General features: G+C 44.2%; 1 protein-coding gene across 1 annotated transcript in view; it reads right to left on the bottom strand.

Annotated features, from left to right (window-relative positions):
* jarid2b (jumonji, AT rich interactive domain 2b) overlaps window positions 1-23,396 on the bottom strand; it is a 106,169-nt gene that overhangs the window by 2,706 nt on the left and 80,067 nt on the right. The window contains exons 5-17 of the mRNA XM_038723980.1: window positions 21,354-21,575; window positions 14,989-15,233; window positions 8,171-9,614; window positions 6,673-7,238; window positions 3,920-4,012; window positions 3,514-3,632; window positions 3,192-3,262; window positions 2,860-2,974; window positions 2,519-2,624; window positions 2,144-2,326; window positions 1,058-1,188; window positions 611-797; window positions 120-227 (exon numbers count right to left, since the gene is read on the bottom strand). Coding sequence (XP_038579908.1) covers window positions 120-227; window positions 611-797; window positions 1,058-1,188; window positions 2,144-2,326; window positions 2,519-2,624; window positions 2,860-2,974; window positions 3,192-3,262; window positions 3,514-3,632; window positions 3,920-4,012; window positions 6,673-7,238; window positions 8,171-9,614; window positions 14,989-15,233; window positions 21,354-21,575 — 3,590 coding nt within the window. The remainder of the gene's footprint in view (window positions 1-119; window positions 228-610; window positions 798-1,057; window positions 1,189-2,143; window positions 2,327-2,518; window positions 2,625-2,859; window positions 2,975-3,191; window positions 3,263-3,513; window positions 3,633-3,919; window positions 4,013-6,672; window positions 7,239-8,170; window positions 9,615-14,988; window positions 15,234-21,353; window positions 21,576-23,396) is intronic.

The raw sequence follows: 23,396 nt of genomic DNA, 5'->3' as shown, positions 1-23,396 counted from the left end.
ACATGAACACAGACATGCTGAACAATCTAATCTCTGGAGCAGTGTAAACCTAGCTTATGTCTCCCCCATCTGGACAGACAGAGAACTGAATCACAGCAACAATCAAACGGGCAGCTCACCTCATCATATCGATACATCATCTTAAGGCCTCTGCAGGACTTGTGCTTCTCCACATAGCGCAGGGCACACTCCAGACAGAAGACCACATTGTCAGTCTCCTGAACCACCTGCACAGACAGAAACCGAGACAGAGACATTACTGTAGAAACCAGACACTCAACTCAAGACTTCTCTTATTACTGAGATGTTGGGAAACCTGATAAATCATTTAAATGTCTCCACTCTGTCTGTATTATGCCACTGGTAAGTTTGCATATATTACAACATTCAATTTGCTAACATTGTTATAAAACACATTATTTATTTATATATATACACACACACACACACACACACACATACATGTACGTATGTATATACATATACACACACCTCTCTCTCTCGATATATATATAGCTTTCTTGAAGGACATCCTTGATTGAGAAGCTAGCACTATAGCATTTTAGAATTTAAGTCCGTATATCTTATTGCGTTAAACTGCTGCTCTCACCATGGACAGGTAGCAGAGATGCTGACAGATCTGGCAGCGTCTCTCCGAGGACTCCAGTGCCAGCCATTTCCCGCGGGGCTTTTTGCGTCCCTCACCGGGCCCCAGGCTGCTGTCATGGGTGCCGTAGCGAGCAGAGGAGAGCAAACCTGCCTTGTAAAGTTCCTGCCGTTGGCGCATCTCTATGTTCCTATTGGACAAGAAAGATGCTCACTAAGTTGGATGTTAGGGGAGAAGAATATTTTTTAAGGTCAAATAAATAGAAGATTCAGTACCCTTAATGCAACATTTGACTGATTCATTAAATAGTGGAAATGACAGTTTGATCATTTTAAAGTTTTCACTTGCATATAAAATTCTACCTTTTAGAATAGTAACCGCATATGTAGCGTATGTGTATGTTTGAAGACTGAGAGTATGTGCGCATTTAGGACCCCTGCTCCATCCTACCTGAGGTCTTTGAGTAGGGCAGAGATGGTGGTGAGGAGAAGGCCATTATCCCTCTTGGATTCAGCTGTAGCAATCTGGTACAGTAGCTTCTCCATGGAGAAGGGTTTGGCTATGCGACGACATTTCAGGTCCTGCACACAAATTCAGAATAGATTACAAATTATGATTCTCATTGAATCAGTAGCAGACTGTTGATGTGTTCTGTGGTGTACATTTTTATGTCTCAAAATAAAAGACACCACTCCCCCCCCCCCATTGGTAATTTATTCAACCTGTTTTGTTTCCTTTTTTTCCCCCCAGAGGTTTACACACATTCAAATACAGATATTTTAACTAGGTAAAGTGAGAGTAAAGCAAGTAGACTGGTAAGCTCCAACAATGTTGATAATGTTGTTGATAACCATTTGCAGTGTAACCACAGACTCTGTACACTCAGATAAATATTTTGTAAGTACAAATTGTCTACCATTTGGAAGAAAATGTTTCAGGCAGTGCACCAAATACAGTACATTGTATGAATGTCAAATTACCCTTGAGAGCAATCTTTGCTGTGGCTATGAATACGATGGTATTGCTGAAGGTATACGTACTTCCATCACTATAATGTCCATAATGACAGTAAGGAACATTTTCTTCTCTTTTACTGCCTTAATGAGGTCCAACGGCTTCCTCATGATGACAGAAAAAATCTAAATACACTCCCCCAGGAGACTTACAGCTGCAATTACCCCTCAAAGTTCAGCACACTGGCTGATTAGAGAATCAAGCTCTAGGTTCTAAGTTCATTTATTCATTTCAGTTTCAATCAACTTTACATAAATCAGAGCTTTAACTGCCACTGTCCACAGGGGGCCAGTGTTGTGAGGTATTACAAACCAGGAGTGAAACAAAATAACATATCTGTAATACACATAACACAGGCAAAATATTAATTCCAGAGACATTTTGATTCTATATTTCATATTTAAAGAAAACATGTTGCCCTTATTGCACATTTTGTTTTCCCATATACAGTATGTGCCATTTAGTCATTTAACATGGCCCTTGTACTGATATGCCGCCCCAGATTCAGGATCATATGCTGACCTTTGCAGCTTGGTAACCCAGGTTCATCCAGTGGGGTGTAGCAAAATGCACCGTCTCTGACACGCTGTAGCCACAGCACACTTTAGAGACAAAGGCTCCGGGAAAGCACACCACAAACTGGCCGCTCCTCTGGACCGTGCGGTGAACCTTGATGCCTTCACGGCACAGCACCTCTGGAGAGATCTGGAAGTTCAAAGAGGAGTAAAGGAGAGAAAGAAAAAAGTGTTACATTTCTGAAACTGTATCTTTTCAGTAATGAAGTGCCTTTAGAAAGTACTATGACTGATGAAAGACTGCAAAGGTTTCTAACGTGATTATTGCATTACAAAGAAACAGGGCAAAATATTTCAGTTCGCATCGACACAAAACACTGACCATGATGTTCTTCTCCAACATTTCCAGTCCCGGGGTGCCATTGGCCTGAAGCAGTGTATGGACCACCTTGTCCATCTTAGCCTTCTCCTCAGCAGGGACAGAATACCTGTGGGAGAAACACACCGAGACAGAGACATACTAAATATTCCTTCAGGAAAAGGATCAGTTGACTTTACCTCACTTTCAGAGAACTGTGTACAGAGGGGAGACTTTTCCCCAACGGGTTTCCTTGCTACTTTTACATATGTTTAAAAATTTACAGTATTAGAATTTGGTGTTGAGTGGGATTGGGTACACAATACACCAGGAACAATGAGGAGAAGTGCCCAGTGCATACTTACCAAATGCAATCAGCACCAGTGTGTAAGTAATCAATATATGGAAGGCGATTTTGGTCTCGAGACCAGCATGAGGTAGAAAAGACCATGCCAATGTTAAGCCAGGGAATGGTCACCCCTGGGGAGACAGAGGGGTTTAAAGAGAGAGCATAGGTTATTATTTACTGCAAAGTACTCAAACAATAGCACAGAATTTGTAGCGATGCAGCAAAAAAGTAATTTACTCCCTATATATATGACATGGGAGCATTATGCAACTTTGTCTTGCGCAGAGTATGCTATTGAGCAGCTACAGCCTTTATGCGGTGTACAGAACTGTTTTTACATTCCCTTACCAGGCACAGCACCCAGATGCCTCAGAATGGATCCAGAATTATTGGGGAGGACAGTGAGGTTCCATCCATGTCTGAGGAAAGAATAAGAGAAAATGATGATTTGTGCATTTTTTTTCCCCAAGGTTACCTAAAGAATACCTTGGTAAGATTGCTCAAGGGCGCCTCCATGGTCACTCTCGAGGAAGCGGGCAGTGTTACTCTTTAGGTTTCTCAGCACCGATTCACCATCTGAGATTCATATAGTCTTGCAACACGGGCAGAATACCCTGTCCAAACTTTCAATTGAGTAAGGTCTGAGTAAAGGTCCGTAAGTGTTACTTACTTTGAAAATGGCTCTGACTTTCCTGTGGGGAAACCACTGCCATGTGTACTGGTGTCCACCTTCCCACAATGCACCGTCACATGGGTATCTCTCTGCTCCACAATCCTCCAGTACTCTTGCTGCAAGGAAAGGAAGAAAGGCCGATCAGTGGAAGAATGCATGAAGCAGGGTGCAGGTTTCAGGTGTGCCTCAGTCAATTATGTCAACTAACTGAACAGGTGCTGCTAGCGGAGGTCTTTGAGAAACTCCTGTTTGAATGATTTTCTTATAGTTAAACATTTGTTCAATGCTTTGAACTGGCAGCTTAACTGGCAGCAACTAAATGTTTCATTAAAAAAAAAGCTTTTGTATACAATACCGTTAACATTGAATACAAGTAGTTTAATCAAGATGTTAACATGCTAACCTCAACTTCAGCAGCTCCTGGTTCCTTGTTAAAGCACATGGTCATGGTGTTCCGGGCTATCCTGAAGAAGTTAGTCAAAGACACAGATTTCCCCTGAAACAAAGAGGCATTAAAACATGAGTCACAGCATGCTAAAGGGGTCTGAGGAAAAAAATAAAAAAAGCCAGACTCACACCATATATTCATGGTCTTTGGTCATGTGAGAAAAAGCAAGCGTGAATAAACCACGAGCAAAGAAAATACTGCTGGATGTCAATGAACTGCAAGCTCTTCTCTTTCCCACTATATGTTTGTATGAGTCAAAACGTCATCAGGAAAGCATTATGTTTAAAAGAATGCATGTACTGTATGTCCATGGACAAATGTATCAACTGTACATGTCTCTGTAAGGCTGTGCCTTGGTGCTTCACCTACAAGTCCCAGATAAATTCCCCTGGACTTGACCCAGTCTCCCATGGACGCTCCTTCTACAGAGAAGCTTTGAAGGTTACCATAAATCTGCCGGCCCCGGGCCTAGAGATGTACAGACCCTGCTGAAAGATGACCTTGCGGATTCTTTATCCTCACTGTGACAGTTTGTCTTTGTCTTTTCCCTCCTTAGGTGTCTAGATGCTTTCAAAAAGTAACTGGCCTTATTGCAACCTATTTTATTACAATAGCTACAGAGCTGTGAAATAATGCAGTTGAATAACACAGTACAGTAGTGACCTAGTAAGCGCTGACAAGACTACGTTTGGGGCGAGTCAGTAGCAGCACTTATCCAAGCCTTTCCTGGTGTAATTTGAGTTAATTATACCCCTGACATGCACTTTGTTCTCTTGATAGAAAAAGTGAAATATAACCTTCTCTTGGGGGCCGCTCGTGATGAAAAATGCATACAAATCTGAGCTGTGGAGAAAAGTGATGGGTCATATTTAGACAAGTCTGTCCTATCAGGATGGTGACAGCCATTCACATGCCACCATGCTGAATAGTACTTCTATAATTCAGAGGTCTTTGGATTGTACTGGGTCAAGTCTCTTGACAATATCTCAGTTCTTCAGAGGGAGGTCATATGGAGGGATTTAGTTACCAAAGGAACAGGGAGGGAAAAATATCAAATGCAATCCACATTGAGGATTACACACGGTGAGAGTGAGTGTGAGAGAGACACACAAATTTAAGTTATCTTAATTACAGAAATAATTACTGTTTCACCGTATCAAGATGCCAAATATGTGCACACACAAGCTTTTTGAAAATAAATATTTCAATAATAACAACAACAACAATGTGTTTGCACATGTGTATTTCTACACACAAAAAAACTGCTACCCTTTGCATTGATGTACATGTTTAGGTGTGTGTATGGGGTGGGGGCTTGGCAAAGGTATTGGCAAGAGGACAAGGCACGATAGAGAAAGACGGTCGGCGAGAGGACCGGAGATTTGGGGAAATAGCTTAGAGCAAGGGCATGGTCTGAAGGAGAGAAGCCATGCAGAAAGGGCTGGATTAAAGGAGCGGAGAGAGCTCGGGGGGGGGGGGGGGGGCAGGCGTGAGGGACGGGCTGCTTTGGGGGCTGCCTTCTCTCTGACCTACATTTCAGCCAGCCAGAATCAACACAGCTGCCAGCAGGCTGGGGAGGTGGGGATACATCCAATGTGTGTGAGTGCACCAACAAGCAAGACTACTGACCACCTTACACACACACACACACACACACACACACACACACACACACACACACAGCTGCACAGAAATCTTTAACAAAACCACAGGACATGCAAGGTACAAAAAACCCTGTCCCTCAACCACACACCCAAAAAACAGGCCTTGACAATACATGACACATTTACATGTACTGCTGCATGTAAGCAGGTGTGCAAACCTCTTATGTTTGCTTTTATGAACCACAAACTCAGTTAACAGCATGATAATGTTAACAGTGATTAAGAATTTCAAAAGGCATTAACACCTTTGCAGTTCACACCACAGTAACAGCCTCCCTATAAGACAAACCCAGTCATAGAATGTTGTGACAATTTATAGCACAGCTTAGCTCCTTCTGAAGATAGGGTGCATATTTTGTCACTTAAGAACTGGCACAGTGATATCGAAACACTCAAATGTTAGTGGTGATACTATGAAAGGCGTAGGTTGTTTACACCTCATGTGTGACATTAGTCTTGATTCAGACAGTAGTGAGATGGCAGACACCTGGCTGAGCAATAATGTGGCCTTTGAAGACTGCTCAGTCGCTGATAACGAGCTACAAAAGGTCTGACATTTACCATCTCAACAATGTGTATACCATTTTTGATTTTAGTTCAGGCATGCCATTTAACAGTGTGGACTTTAGGACGCCAACATACTAATAAACAATATCAAACAATCTATAACAGTTGGCTATATATATATATATATATATATATTTATAGATAGGAACTTAAAAGCTTCTTCTATTTTAAATAAAGTTAGACGCAGGAGATTTGTTAGGTGTCTTTGTGTTGAGTAATCTTTTCTGGGACAAAAATGAAAACCATGGCAACCATTATAAGGAGACGGGTAGGCCAATAAGGAGGTGACATCCAGAAACGTTTCTATGCCTTAGCACTAAGTGCTTATACAAAAGATGTAATGAACAACTTACCCAGAAACAGTTAACAGTTGTTAACAGCACTTAACAACCAAAAGAAACATTTCTGTGCTTCTTATATCTATGCTTCAAATATCTGGTATAAAACATAAACAGCTAATGTCTTCTTCATCCTCACCTTGTTAATACATTTGTGCTGGTCACTGAGAACGCCCCTGTCCTCCTCCTCCTCCTGCTGCTGCTGCTGCTCCTGCTGCTCTTCTCCATGCTGCCTGTCCTCTTTGCCTTGTTTTTCCTGAGTGAAGAGCCGGCGTCGGCCCGCTTTGACCTGAGCCTCCAGCTCTTTCAGACGGTGATACACTCCATTGGTGCGGTGATGCCCTGTCGCCCCTCCCACTATCCCACCTACTAGCCCGTTCTTGGGCTCATAGCGTGGCAGCACCAGTGCACTAGGTGCTGAGGAGTCCGAAAGACCCTCCAGAGGGCCCCGGCGCGACTCCAGGTTCTTTTTCTCATGCAGCACTTCGGCCTGCAGTCTGAGGCGCTCCTCGGCGCTGAGCGAGTCATAAGATAGGATGTACTGGAGGTACGCCTCCTGCAGCTTGGCCAGCCGGTCCTGCGCGGACTTAGGGATGCGCAGGAGGTCGGCCAGCTTGGTCCACTTCTTCAGGTCCATCACCTGCTGCATGCCGCCCATGTCATTGATGAGCTGGAAAAAACGTGACAGGTCCACTTCACAGCCACCTGCGTGGAGCAGAAGGACAAAGAGAAGGTTAATTGAGAGAAAAAGAATGAGGAGTAAGCTTGGTTGTTGTTGCTATTTCAATAACAGAAATTGTGGCCCACCCAATAATGCGGTGTGTACACAGGGAAGTTGCCCATTTTCACTTGTTTAAACTCAGGTTTTGAAAAGAACAACACAGAAATCAAATCAAAAAGACTATCATCTTGGAGCATCTGCTCCTTTGGCTAAACATGCCGTTCCGTCAAGCCCATTTCATTTTATTTGAAACAGCAAATTGAGCTATCACCTTTCAAAATGATCTGAACCATCATTGTGCCAAACAGAGACACACATTCTGTTAATGTAGAACTGATCTGCTGGGCACAGTAAAGGAAGTCATTTGGAACCAGGGCATCCTGGCTGGCTGAAGCCATTCCACTGTGGCTCACTGGCTGCCAGGTCTCTCTGGCTAACAGCCGCATACCAACTGTACTCACACTGGGCTAATCTGAATACAGCTGTATACAAAAGCAACAGCGCATGTGCAACACAAACCAGTACAAGTCTAATATGTGCAAGTCTGTACTGCACTGTATTGTAATGCACATACAGAAAAGTCTAAAAGCTAATAAAACATTTATGTCATTGTGAAAAATGGAAGGTGACGGGACAATCTGGGGAAATGCGGATTTTCATGGTCAGTCAGGCCCCTTACCAAGTTGTTCCACATTATGATTGTCACTAGTAAACGAGAAGACAAATTACATTGTACATTTCATACATTATCTTCCTTTGATGTACTGTATCTAGTTCATCACTTTCTTCTCTTTACATTCAATAAAAGCTGGAGAAACAACCAGAGACGGGGCTGAGAGAAGGCCTCAGTTTGGAATGGGGTGTCTGGGTTTAAATTGTGTACATTCACATATACATGTGCGTTTGTCTCACTTACCAATGACAGGTGGCTCATCCATGGTAATGCCCTGAGATTTGAGGTGCTTGCGGATGCAGGCCAGCCGCTGCACGTTGGGGCCCCAGCGACGGCCCAGCATGTGGACCCTCTGCACCTGTGTAACAAACCGCATCTCCTCGCTCAGCTTGCACTCTGGCCGCCAGTCTGGGGGCGGGACCACGCGGCACATGCCAGCCTCCTCAGCCTGTTCCCTCACCGCATCCAAGTATACCAGGGGGTCCTGGAACTCCCTTGGCACTGGCCGAAAGACAGGGACTTCACCTAGTGCTGCCCAGCCCTCTGGCCTGCTCCGTTGGCGCTCCCACTCCTTCTCCTGCTCACGTTCCTTCTGGCGTGCCATCTCTTTCTCATACTCCCACTCCTTGTCACGGTCAGTGGTCCGCAATGCTGCTGGTTTGAGCTGTCCGGGGTTGTTGGTGGAAGTAAGCAGAGAGGAGGTCATGGAGGAGGACACAGAGGTTTGTTGGGGGTCTGAGGTAGTGCTGGCACGACTGGGGTTCTGTGGGTGATTCTGGCCTGATGATGGGGAGGAAGAGGAGGAGCTCCGACCATGAGACCTGCTCTGCTGCTGCTGTGCTTGTCGAATCAACATCAGCTTGCCAGCCGATGCCCGCTTGGGTCGCTGGTTCACCGGCTCTGCATTGGCTGCTGGTGTAGGAGGCGGGGTTTGTTGAGGAGGGGAAGTAGGACGTAGGGTAACAGGTGGAGTTTGTCTAGGAGAAGGGGCTGTTTCTGATTCATGTCCATTAGAAACTGGAGTGGTAGGGGTGATGGTTTGCGTGGCAGCTTTCTCTTGATTGGCCACTTTCTTGCTGCTGCTGCGTGTCTCCAGAGGCGTGGGTTGAAGCTTGGCCTTCTTGGCCTCAGTGCCAGTGGTTTTGGCTTTCTGCTCCACAACTCCTGTACCCACTGAGTTGAGCACCACCTCCAGACGCCGCTTGGAGTTACGCAGTCCCTCTCGACCTGGGCACTCCCCCTGGCCCTGCTGGAACGGTCTTTCCTTGGCCAGGGTGTTGTGCCGCTGCCCATTTAACCTGCCGTTGAGGCGGGCGCCGGCAGCCACATTGTGCAGCCCATTGGATAGTAGCACCTGTTTGCGGGTTTTTGCATTGCTGTGGTGGGCTGGTGCCGCTGCTTTTCCTGAGTTGGCCAGCCCATTGCTGGCTGCTAGCTGGCTGTGCTGATTGTGATTGTTCGCTGACGATGGTGCCGAGGCGGCGCTGTTGTGTTTGTTGCTGCTGCTGAGTTTGGTTTTCTTGCCCAGTTCTTTCTGTTTGGCTTTGGTGTAGGTGACGTGGCCCTTGGACACGGTAGCTGTGTACTTCTTCACAGTTTTGGACGGCAGTCGGAAATCGCGGCTCTTTTTGGCACTACTGATAGCTTGTGCCGAGCCCGCCCGCGTCAGCCCATTCACTTTAGAGACCTGAGATCAACAGAAAAAGGAGATGAAAAGGACATGGTGCACATTAGATGAATAGGATAACAAATCTTATAATAATGCTGTGCATAAATCATGTAAATTAAGTAATATATCTCTTGGAAAACTTTGATGGGGTGGTTATGTTTATAAGCTATGTTATGTTAGGTTATGTTAAGCTTAAATCTCTGTAAGAATCCCATTTGATCAGATCTCTAAATGTTGTACACATGCATGTGAAAGTTAAAAATACTACTGCGTCAAAGATAGCAAAAATGCAGGAAAAAAAAAATAAAAAATGAACCCACACACGGATAAGATTCTATAATCAGAAAGCACGACAAGACACATGCAGGGGCGTGGGCACATCCACACTCCACAATGAAGAGACCAGACATTCAGATGCTAGCACTGCAGTAAAACATTTGGCTGGTCAGACCAAAGCTATTTGTGGAAACCTACACTATTCATTAGAGAACTAATCAAGTGTCTTGATTACTATACTTTCAAATACAGTGCACTTTTGTAAACTGCAGCTCAAACTGCTGTCAACACAAAGGCTGAGATTTGGAAAAGGATATGTGCAAACCAAAACCACTACATCCCGAGATAAACAACAGTTTAGAAGGGGTAGGGAAAAAAAGAGATGGTAGACACGAGAGGGGGAGCACGGATGGCTCCATGGTTTCTGCTAGCAGATGGCTGGACAGTATGAGGTAGTAGTCATTGGGTTGGAATAAAAGCCCATCCAGGCACATAAAAACAGCCATTTATTTTCTATGGGTTTCCTTAAATGCTATAATTCAATTTTTGCGTTATGAATAAAAGGTCCTGCATGTGTGTTTGTGCATGTGTGAGACCGAGAAAAGGAGTGAGTGTGTATGTCCACATGGGTTAGTGAAGTCTTTGAGGCCCCCAGCTGTAGATCAGAGGTTTGGTACTGTGGTGTCTGGTTCCATGGCTGGCTCACTGGCTACAGCTGTGGGAAGAAGCATGGTCACCCTCTCCCTTTGTACAAAGAGCTTTACAGCTGGGCCAGTACATGTTAAAATCCATTGTGTAAAATTAAATTGCGTATAGCACTCTGAAAGACCTACACAATCACTCTTTCACTCCATTACTTCATTCCCCACATCTCCTTTCTTCCACTTATATCTCCCCTGTATGCATTTCTAAGAATATCCACTTTTCTCTCTCTTCCTCTCCCTCCTCGTCTGTGTTTTCATGGCCCACTTTCAGTGCTGCCAGGAGTTTCTCATTCCCCTTTTCCCCCTTCTCTCTCGGATTGGTGTGTATGTGAGTGTTTGAGTGAGCGAATGAGTGAGAGAGAGAGAGAGAAGCACACTATTCTTTGTTTTTGTTCTCAAATATCTATAAATGCAAATTTGTGTCTAACCCTACATTACATGCATTGTTTAATCATATTTCACTGCCAGACATCTACAGTATCTGTGTGTCTCTCTGTCCAGACCAGCTGGAAGTGAACCACAGAAGAAAGAAAGGAGGAGGGATGGGAGAGATGAAGTTATCAATCACAGTCAGGGCACCACAGGAGGGAGGTGGCAGCCGGCCCATTGACAGGTTTGCCTTTGAAGGGCTCTCGTGTCACATTTGTGTGTGTGTGTGTGTGTGTGTGTGTGTGTGTGTGTGTGTGTGTGTATATATACGCGCATGTATTGTATTGGGTTTGTCTCAGGTGGCGGGGGGCTGACACAAAGACCAGGCCATTAAAAGATAAGGGGGGACTGAAACTTAACCCTGCCTCCGTCAATCATTCCCCCAACACACACACACACACACACACTCCTCCTCACAATGGAAAAACACAGGGTGACAAGGCGAGAGGGAGAAAAGAAGGGGTGTTGAGAAGGAGTGAGGGAAAGGGATAAAGGAAGACTGGAAGAGAATTCAGAAACAATGTGAGTAGATGAAGGAAAGCTGCAAAGCAAGTGCTGCAACACTCACAAAAAAAGCTGTACAGTCTCATTGTGGCTTGTTATTTAACAATGAATTTCCAATCTGACGCACAATCTCAGAAAGTTAAGACTTATTTGTATTGTTTAATTAGCCAAATCAATCCAGATGTCAATGTGACAGTTTATTTTGTCATACACTGAAATAGTAACTAAGTGCTAAAGCAGCAGTTGTCCAGATAGCTACTATATTTGTCCAGCCACAGTTTGCTGACAAAGCACTGAATCTGAGACACACACTGTCATGACTGCTTCCTGCCACAGGAGGGCTCAGCGGACCGACTCTCTTCAGGGGGGGTGCTTGGCAAGTGTCCCTCACTTTTCTCTCTTTAATTATTTGGTCTGGTGTAAAAGGAGGATGGCAATAGAGTGATGATGAGGGAAGAACATATGAGGCAGGAGCTAGTTTAGATACTTAGAAAGACTGAAATAAAGAAAGACCAAGAAAGAAAGCAATATTTTAAAAAGGACATGGAAGTTCACTACCGTTAACAACCACCGGCAGAGAGAATTTGAAAAGAAATGAGAAGGACTATGAACAGAACAAGAAAGACAATGAAGCCACAGGGGAAAAATAGAACACACACAGCCGGAGACTCTACTGGAGTGTTCAGTTGCACGTGAGCGGGGAAGGGGAGGGAGAAGGAGGTGGGTCTAGATGACATCATGTGTTGCTATAGCCCAGCTGAGGCCTTGCAGGAAGATTTTTAACAGGCAACATCTGCAGGAGCCAGCCCTGGGAAGAATAGGGGGGGGGGGGGGGGGGGGGGGGGGGGGGGGGGGGGACAGACAGCTAGACAAGGCCAGCCAGAAGAAAGTTTAACCCTTGCAAAGCCCTGCCGACTGACAAAAGAAGGGGGATGAAGAAGAGGTTGGTCATGCAGCCCTACATACAACATTATTGTGTTCGTCACACTTTTACACACATTTTAACTGCATATGGTCAAAGCCTGATTTATACTTGTTCATCAGGATTTTGCAGAATCTCCAATAGTACCAATACTGCTGACAGGCACCTCCTTAAAAACATAACTACACTATCAGGGCAATAAAAGATGCCACGTGGGGACCACAAGAACTGTGATTGGTCAGCTTTGGCTACGTTTCTTTTTTCTTCCAACACGTTTTCCTGATGCTGGCAGAGATGGTTGATGTGAAGACAACATGGGGCAAGTTGAAGAAGTGATGAAGCAAAACCTTTTCCAGTGCAAATATCTCTGTCACCAGGATAATTTAAAAAAATGTAAACACTATAACTGTATAATGAATGCATGACACAGCTCGATAGTGTGCGACACATCCATCAAGCGTTACAGTGGTGCGATGACAATCAACGGGTTAAATCTTATGCTAAACCATAAATCAATTCCTATGCCGGAGTCATTTACGCTGCGACTGCCGGAACACCTTGACGGCGAGTCATAAATCCGGCTTAAGCTTTCTTTCCCCTCTGCTGTCTTATTAGGGCGCAATGCGGCCCTGGGCAGGTTGACTTTTAAGCAGCTAGAGAAAGGTCACTACAGCCTGGGACTAATAACAAACACAACGCAAACTAACCCCTTTTATAAACAAACAGGGAGAGATGTACATACAGGATCTTCAGTAAGCATTTTATTCATATTGGTTTGTTATCTATTTTTTATTTTTCACAGGTAGTTGTATTATGAGGGAGGTTAGTTGAGGATGGGATGAGGACAAAGACAAACAACTAAACAAGAAAGTGCACACATTTCAAATGATGCAGAATCGGCTAAATGGTTTGGCCCTGCACACCCCACCTGCGCTAGCTGCTGCTTGCAGCTGCTTTGCTGACATCCCCACTTTTGTTATTTAATTAAAATGGATAGAATCATATTGTTTTATAAAAAGGTCCTGTTACTGCACATGTATTTTGTTGATACAAGCTGCTATTAAATTAGGGAGAACTGAATCATGGTGAATTGAATTATGATAATGCCTTTACCCTCTGGTTTTACACACACAACCCCTAGTTCGTTTTACGGCTACATAATCACTTAACCTTTTATATGGCTTAGCCTGTATTTTCGCAGTTGGCCGTGTGTATAAATGTGTGCGGGTGTGTCTTCAACACACATGGTTAAACGCACATACTGTTCATGCTAATTGAAGGGAGAGCAAAGAGGAGAAAAAAAAAGCACTAATCCTTCCAAATGATTGGAGCCATGTTGTCAAGGGCAAGATCCGTCTGTTTGACACAGGAGCAGAGAGAGAGAGGGGCTGAGAGAGAGAGAGGCATAGGGACATAAAGAGAGAGAGGGAGGAGCATGAAGAGAAAATGAGTGAAAGAGAGCTGGAGATAGAACGAGTGAGGTTGAATGAGAGCGCAGGAGGAAAAACTAAACACTATTCGAGGAGATGAGAGGAGTCAAAAGAATCACGGAGGGTGCCAACAGTGAATTGAAAAAGAAAGAAAGTAGAGGAAGAGCCAGAGACTAGTGAGTAAGTGAGGTTGAAGTTTGCCTTGGCAGGCGGTCACTCTCATTGAGATTCGTTGTTGGTTTTACTGGACATTTCCAGCATTTGCCTGAGTCTGCATCAACAGCAGCACATTGCAACAACATTGCATTCAACAAGAATGGAAATACAGAGGAGGAATAGGAAAAGCAAAGGACAGAAAGGAAGCAAGGAAGCAAATGAGAGAGAAAGGGAGAATGAAATGTGGTGCCTCAGCAGACAACTGCTTCTGACTAGCCGCTCCTCGTAAGATTTTTTTTCTGACTAATGCCACCCCTACCCCATCTCCTCCTCCTCTTTCACTTTGTGGGGTTCCTTGAAACCTGCTTAGTGCCACAGAGAGGGAGGCAGGCTTTCACAGCCCCTAGCCAGCACTACTAAATATAGCTGCAGTCACGACAGGCCAAAACACAATCATTACTCTCCCAGACACAATGGATAGAGGAGAGGATGAGGGAGAGGGGAGAGGCGAGAGGAGAGGGTAAAAGGAAGAGCATGGAGAAGGCCAGGCAAAGGAGGAAACCAGCAATAAAAAGAAAGTATGGGAGGGAGACAACAAAGGCACAGGAGTGGTTAGGAGAAATCATTGAGAGGAAGATAAAAAGAGGATGTGGCAGATGGATAAATGAAAAGAAGAGAGGGGAGGATTTCAAATGGGTATAAATAGCCCAAACAAGCACGCTGCACCTCGAGCCTGTTAATGCGGAATATTCCATGGTACCGCCACTTATAACACCGCTAATGCAAACCATTCACCCCGCATAGAAGTTTCCCTATAAGAGAATACTTTCCCTTCATGCTACGGTCACATTTTCCAAGCTCTCCTGAGGAAGCTATAGAAATGCTTTCATCCTTTCTGTGTGATATTTAGCATGTCATTGCTTTGTCATCCATTTCAAAGTCCTATACTGGTCACTCCCGTCCATCAGTACCTGTTTGCGTAGCTCCTCAGAAGCTCTCCTCGACGGCAGCCCATTGGCTGAGCCTCGAATGCTGGCCATAGCCTGCTGCTCCCTCGCATGCTCTCGTGCCTCAGCCCGCTCACTGCGCTCCCTCAGTAGGGGCGGAGGGGGAGGCGGAGGAGGCGGCAGTGGCGGGGCGGGCGCATCCCTGCCATGGGTTCCCGTCTTGGGCCTCGGACTCTCCCTGGTCCCTACTTTACCATGGCTGTTGAATACTGAAAGGGAGAAAGAGAGGAGTCAGGTATGTGGCTTTTGGGTTTCTTAATTAAAATGGAAGAGGATAAAAAAAAACACGTTAAGGACAGATCTCTTATAAGCTGAAAGTGGCAACTCACATATATACACACTTGTAAAAGCTGTATGGGGCAGCAAGAGTTGAAATGAGCTGAAATGACACTTACTCAATTTAGCAAGGTATTAGTTATATTGTACTGTCTCTTGACCAGTGATCATTGATTAAACTAACTGGCTAGTTGTATATCTGCTCCAGTATATGAAACCGGCATGCCTTCATATACTTCATGAAGAGACCTTTGGGTTCCTGTTATATTTAGGGCTCTATGATTGTTTTGCACAATTCACTGTTACATGTGTTAAATGTGTACATATGTACACATTTCTTTACAAGTTCTGCAACCTACTATAAATTCCTAATGTGCACAAGTCACAAGCAAATAAATAAAATAAATTAAGCTCCTGTAAAGAAAACAAGACACTGCTTGTTAGGCTACCATCTGCCTATGCCAATATGTGGACGTACTGCGAGTCTCAATACACCCCCTGTAGTGTAGAATGGCCCACACAAACATTGGAGCGACAGACTTTTGGCTGACATATAGCCCCCAATCAGTAAAATATGCATGATTTAAGGTGTGTATGAAAACGTCTTTATACTACATGTCAATGAACCTGTTCAAAATGGACGCAGAGTACATCAGCCCCCGGGGGATGATGCTAAACGGGTCGAACAGGAGCGGGGCAATTAACATACACATTCAATAGCTCTCTCTTCAGCTTTTATGGGCCTCAATTTAAAGTTTCATGGCATCTTAATATCAACAGGCTGTATGGAAAGAATGACAGAAGGCCACAGTACAAACACTCAGAGCATTTACAGCACACGTGCAACACACAATATACAGTATACTATGAAAAGCAAGGCATGTATTGTTAGACGATATACATGTACAGTTTTGAGCATCGGTGCATGTTTCTGTCTGTCAAACTGTGTGTGTGTTGTACTGTATGTGTGTATCCACTCAAAACCACAAGTGAGCGTCTGCGGGTCTCTTGGGCCCCTGGCTCACTGAAAAATGAGAGAAATCCTGACATTTTGAGAAGTGAGCTAAGCAAAAAACTGAGCCCAATAAAAGCTGTTTAATTTAGCTATGTCAACATGGCACATGGCCCAGCGCAAGAGAGCAGCAGAGAGACGAGGCGCTGATGAATGGCATACAATGTAGGGCCTTTCCGGTCTCTCTTTACCTCCCAGAATAAAATGTTTCTCTCTCCTTCACTAACCATTTCTTCTTCTTTTCCCCCCTCATCTTCTCTTCCCTGCTTCCTCTCTTCCCCTCCCACCCTAAGAGCCCATATAACCCTGCTCTTGCTGGAGAGTGGCCCAAGTGGCATATTAAAGTGTCACATTTGACACCACTCTTAATACTGCAAAATGTACTGAGGTGTGTGTTTGTCTGTGTGCCTGATACCCAAACACAGCATAAACACTGTCTAAACACTAGAGCGATGACCCAGTCTTGACTGTGTGTGCACACCTACGTATGTAATCGTCTGTTTCAGTGTCCTTACCCCCCTCATCTCCATTGTCCCCTACAAATCTGCCTATTTCCCTCTTATCTATTTATTTAGCATATCACAGCGAAGGCGCCAAGCTGCTTTACAAACAGTGTTGGTATATGAGATAAGAAAGGAGACTAAGCTGTCCTCCTGCACAAAACAAGCCTGGAGTTGTTCAAACAGGTTTCACTCTCCTACTGTTGGTGCTCCTTATGCAGATCTGTGCATATGTACAGTTCATGTTTCAAGCTGAGGCTACAGATGCACTTGAAAGAACGAGAGGAAAGTGTATGTATCTCTATGTGTGTTGGGGAGTAGACACCGACCGTGAACTATACAAAGGCAGTGCACAGTTCTCAAAGAGTTCAGTGCAAGCAAATCTATGGACCTCTCTCTCTTTCTCTCTTAATCCCACCAGTCTCTCTCCTCCTCCACATTCCACTTGAGAAGATGACAGAGGAAGGAGCTGAGCAAAGCGTTCACCTTTTGAACCTTTCTGGCGGCAACTCTACAGACGGAGGAGGAGGGAGAGAGTCAGGAAGGGTGAAAGGGAGGAACTATGAAATCCATTCCCCAATTCATGGGGAAACGCCTGGCCGGAAGGATTGTATGTCTCCAAAGTCTGCCAGAGAGGGAGGGCCTCCCGGTTAAAATTGTTTCTTTATTGCTCTGTAAAAAAAATATTGCATGTTGAAAACTAAAAGATAGATATAACAAACACATGATGTGCCACTGGCACAAAGGGCATTCTATGAAATTAGTACATATTTTTACCTTATAGACTGTGTACACACACACACACACACACAATATATATATGAGTGAGGAAAATAAGTATTTGAACACCCTGCTATTTTGCAAGTTAGCACTTAGAAATCATGGAGGGGCCTGAAATTGTCATCGTAGGTGCATGTCCACTGTGAGACATAATCTAAAAAAAGAAAATCCAGAAATCACAATGTATGATTTTTTTAACTATTTATTTGTATGATACAGCTGCAAATAAGTATTTGAACACCTGTCTATCAGCTAGAATTCTGACTCTCAAAGACCTGTTAGTTTTCTGCCTTCAAAATGTCCACCTCCACTCCATTTATTATCCTAAATTAGATGCACCTGTTTGAGGTCGTTAGCTGCATAAAGACACCTGTCCACCCCATACAATAAGTAAGAATCCAACTACTAACATGTCCAAGACCAAAGAGCTGTCCAAAGACACTAGAGACAAAATTGTACACCTCCACAAGGCTGGAAAGGGCTACGGGGAAATTGCCAAGCAGCTTGGTGAAAAAAGGTCCACTGTTGGAGCAATCATTAGAAAATGGAAGAAGCTAAACATGACTGTCAATCTCCCTCGGACTGGGGCTCCATGCAAGTTCTCACCTCGTGGGGTCTCAATGATCCCAAGAAAGGTGAGAAATCAGCCCAGAACTACACGGGAGGAGCTGGTCAATGACCTGAAAAGAGCTGGGACCACCGTTTCCAAGGTTACGTTGGTAATACACTAAGACGTCATGGTTTGAAATCATGCATGGCACGGAAGGTTCCCCTGCTTAAACCAGCACATGTCAGGGCCCGTCTTCAGTTTGCCAATGACCATTTGGATGATCCAGAGGAGTCATGGGAGAAAGTCATGTGGTCAGATGAGACCAAAATAGAACTTTTTGGTCATAATTCCACTAACCGTGTTTGGAGGAAGAAGAATGATGAGTACCATCCCAAGAACACCATCCCTACTGTGAAGCATGGGGGTGGTAGCATCATGCTTTGGGGGTGTTTTTCTGCACATGGGACAGGGCGACTGCACTGTATTAAGGAGAGCATTACCGGGGCCATGTATTGCTAGATTTTGGGGAACAACCTCCTTCCCTCAGAGCATTGAAGATGGGTCGAGGCTGGGTCTTCCAACATGACAATAACCCGAAGCACACAGCCAGGATAACCAAGGAGTGACTCTGTAAGAAGCATATCAAGGTTCTGGCGTGGCCTAGCCAGTCTCCAGACCTAAACCCAATAGAGAATCTTTGGAGGGAGCTCAAACTCCGTGTTTCTCAGCGACAGCCCAGAAACCTGACTGATCTAGAGAAGATCTGTGTGGAGGAGTGGGCCAAAATCCCTCCTGCAGTGTGTGCAAACCTGGTGAAAAACTACAGGAAACGTTTGACCTCTATAATTGCAAACAAAGGCTACTGTACCAAATATTAACATTGATTTTCTCAGGTGTTCAAATACTTATTTGCAGCTGTATCATACAAATAAATAGTTAAAAAAATCATACATTGTGAGTTCTGGATTTTCTTTTTTTAGATTATGTCTCTCACAGTGGACATGCACCTACGATGACAATTTCAGACCCCTCCATGATTTCTAAGTGGGAGAACTTGCAAAATAGCAGGGTGTTCAAATACTTATTTCCTCAGAGAGTGAGTGTGTGTGTGTGTGTGTGTGTGTGTGTGTGTGTGTGTGTGTGTGTGTGTGTGTGTGTGTGTGTGTGTGTGTGTGTGTATTTTTTATTATTTATCATTGTGCCCTTGTGGTAGTCAGATTTCTTGCCCGTGTTATTTTTCTACACATTAGAGAAAAAAATAAATAAATAAACTTTATTGTACTTGTTTTTATAGTCATCAGTGTTGGGAATCTGAGTAAGCCGGTTCCCATGGGCAATTCCTAAATGTTGTGCACAAGTGTGTGTATGTGTATTCATCCAAATGTCTAAGTACCCCAAGGGATGTATGTATGCAGTCACTTCATTGCGCGCGTGCGCGCGTCGAGGGCCCCGGCCAGCTGCTGCAGTGCATGCATTAACACCTTGTTATGGCTTAGCGAGTTAAGTGTTAATTGGGGTGGAAAACGTTGATATGCTGCTCTCCTATCCCAAATGGCTTACCCTGTCTCTGCAGAAGAAAACAGGAGTGCAAACTTAGGAAACTGCTCACGTTCACACACATGCACACAAACACGCACGAGCACTACTACTCGGTCTCCTGTCTCATGACTCATTCGGTACCCGTTTGGCCCAAGTTTTTCCTCTTTTGCTGCTGCATTATTTCACTCTCTCCGAATCTTTTCCCAAATTGGATCTTTCCAATCCTCTCTAGTTTTTCTGCTGGTGCATCATCCTTCACTTTCCTACTTTTTCCTCTCCCCTCACCTCCCTCTTCATCACTCCCCTCCAGAGTGCCTTCTTTTTCTCATCTTCACTCACTTTTATCCCCTTCACGACACCCCTGCACATCGTCTCTTTGATTTTTATTTTTTCTCTCCTCCGTTAAATCTTCCTCCTCATCCCCTTCTCAGACCGTAAACACTGGCAGGATCTCTGTGGCCCATTAGACCAACTGAAGACATTCTGTCTCTTCCACAAACGTGCTCCTGTTCATGAATGACTGCACTTCCCATCAAGCTCTGGGAATATGTAGAAAAGGAGTTAACTATACTCTATATCACATGTGTCAAACTCTGAACCCCCTCCGTGGGCCGAATCCGGCCACTACAGTAGTTTTCCGTTCACACTACACAACTTACCGTCTTGTGATGGGAGTCTTGAAGTCTTTGTGGCCTTCACACTACGTGACTGATCGGTGACAGGGGGTCACACACTACATGAGTTGACAGCGGCTGTGTCACCTGACACTGGTCACCAAACCATGTTTTGTCAAGAAAACGGAAAATGACGCGAACCTACAGACCTGTTGTTTGTTATTATAAAAACAGCAATAACAACAACAAAAAATATGGGTGAAAGAATGGATTAGCACACGCAGGTAGCAGGGATCATCTGAGCTACAGAGAGAGCTGGAGGGGAGTAAAAAGTGTTTTGCGGAGAAAAAGTAGCTGCCTGCTCTCAGTGGCTGGATGTGGATGTCGAGTCGGTCGACTCTTCCAGATATTTGGCATGCTAGATATCTGGCTGACATCCGTGATGTGTCAGAAATGTGTCGGGGAGCCATTTTGATGCGTTGCTGACTGCAGATCAACCGCTGATTTACTTACGATCACAGCCCAACGGTCACCGAGAGGAAAATCGGGCTAAAAATCGTGTAGAGTGACCTAGGCTTAGGCTACAGTAGCCTATACGTCTGCATTTTCCCAGGTAATCAAACTCTCATTGGTTGGATGTATGTCCTCTGCAAGGCTGTGTGCAGCTGGACTATTTGTTTTATCAAATGCCACATCTGTCCCTCATGTTATTAGCAGCTCACAATTATTTTTGTTTTACCATGGTTCTGCACCTCTGGACTGTGAAAAAGTGAAAAAGTTACTGTAAAAGCTTATGTTTGATATTTCTCTGTTATTTACTTGAAATGTTTGATATTTCTCTGTTATTTACTTGAAATGTTTGATCTTTGATTGATAAATTATGTTATGTTAAATTATGTTATGTTATGTGGTTATGTGGACCTTGGTGAAAGTGAGTTTGACACCCCTGCTCTATATTGTTGTAAAACGGAGAGTGTGTCAAGATAAAAGTAGTGTGTTAGTTAAAAATATGGTAAGTTTGTTAAATGCTAATTTCTACGCTCTAGTCCCGTCCTTACCATGCCCATTGAGTGGCTGCCTAGCGGGGAGCTTGCCCTTGCGGGGTGTCGAGTGGCAGGAGGACGAAGCAGAGGCTTGGCTGCTGCTTCCCCCACCATGAGAGTGGATCCCACTGCCGTTCTTCACCACCTCCTCCTCCTCCTCCTCCTCATCCTCCTCCAGGTCCTCCTCCTCCTGGGAGCTTCCGAAGTAGGCCATGTTGCTAGGCAGGGCTGATGAACCTGAGTGCAGAGAGGTGGAGAAAAGAGAGGAGAAAGGGGCACAGAGAGGGGGATGAATAATAGAGGTAGGTTGGGTGCGGAGAGCAGAGAGAGAAAGGAAAAGAAGAGAACATTTAAAAATTCAAGTAAGAAAAAGGCACTGAAAAGAGAAACACTATTTGCACACAATACACCTTCTTTTGGGACCCCCCAGCTGTCCATGTATGGGAAAAACATTTTTTCATTCCAATCTCTGACATTACAGATGAATCAACATCAGTATGCAAGTGGTGAAATATTAATGTAAAAACAGAAGTTGCTCAAGCGTTTGTGAATAAATGGCGATTGGGCTGCTGTTTTTTCATCTGTTATTATCCCAGTTGGTGGCCTATTGATGCTTTGTAAACTGCTCTGCACATAACCGCTCCATTGTCTCTCGCACACACACACACACACGGACGGACGGACATGCACAGCAGAATGTTCAAATTATTTGCAAATCCATGACAGATTCACTTTACCAGCGATTTTACTGTGTCTATACTGAACCTCTTCCAAAATCACTTCTTAAATCATGACGTCTGCGTCTATGGATTTACCATTCATCTTGCCTGACCTTGACCTTTGTTCTGGTGTTTCTCGTCTTTTAACAATGTTTTGCAAATGCCGCTGCGAGACATCACTAGTAGTTGTGGTGGTTCAAGCAATATGAGCGGTATTACAATTTACAGGGAAGGGAGGGGATGACTTGCAACATATTCTGATAACTAGGACTAAAGCCTAAAGAGGTTGTAACAGGCCGTCTTTCCACAGAGACTCTCCATGTTGACAGTTTTATTGAGACATATATACTGTACATGTGCTCAAATATCCAACTCTGTATAAGAGTTACTTTAGAAACCAAAGAGTTGCTGCTGAGCTAATCCCAAATCTGTCGCTTTCACTCTTCCAAACAGGATTACTGTCAATCTCTCCCCCTATTGCAGAAGAAAACTGATGTTCTCTCTTCTGTCACACTCAATCACTTTCATTGTCATCTCTGAGAAATCTCGCTCAACATGTGCTGGAAGGTGGTAAATGGTGTTTGGCAGTCGGTAGCCTATAACGTTACCTCAGTTAGTTGAATGTAGACAGAAACACACACACAAAAAGGTCATAAAGCCCAAAGCTATGTTATTAAATCTCATAATGTTGCACTCGTAAATCAGTGCGCAAACAGCTGGTTCAGTCATACAGATGTAGGAAAAAAACACTAAGGCTAGCTTGTAGAGTATAGTAGAAGTGACTGGCACAATAATATTTGGACAGAAATATAAAACATATACAGAGGCATAGATGTAAATCCTTTTTTCATTTTTCTGCATCATGCTTCCCGTGTGTGTCCAGAAACATCATAAAAAGCTTTACAGCAATATGCTGATCTTTGCCATAAACTGACCAGTAGAACACTTTATTGCGCGCAAGTATGTTTGTTTGTACGGACGGCTTCTGAATTGACATCCTACGGAACCCTTGCACCTCCCACTGCCCTTCTATCAAAAAGGCCTGCTCCCCCCATCTTTAACTTTAAGAGGCTTGCTTCGGTCCATTTTTCAATTTGTACTGTCTGACTGTGTCTTTGTTGATTTATAGTTAACTGGAATGTGGAATGTATGCAAGATCCTCAGATTTGATTGGGTGCCTGGGCGTTTATGAGCAGGAAAAACAGATTTCAAGAATTTGTGGGTCCTTCGTAAACTGATTGCAAAGCATGAGCAACTACTGTTTTTATCATTCTTTTAGGGGCCACCGTGTTTAAAGGGCATTAAATGGGGAAGAAATGTGTGATTATATCAATTAAAA

The sequence above is a fragment of the Micropterus salmoides genome, unplaced genomic scaffold (genome assembly GCF_014851395.1).
Source record: "Micropterus salmoides isolate LMB-PRFRI ecotype aquatic unplaced genomic scaffold, ASM1485139v1 Ms_hic_scaffold_17, whole genome shotgun sequence".
Taxonomy (NCBI): Eukaryota; Metazoa; Chordata; class Actinopteri; order Centrarchiformes; family Centrarchidae; genus Micropterus; species Micropterus salmoides.
Note: the sequence above shows the minus strand (reverse complement) of the source record. Positions and strands in the feature narration are given on the sequence as shown.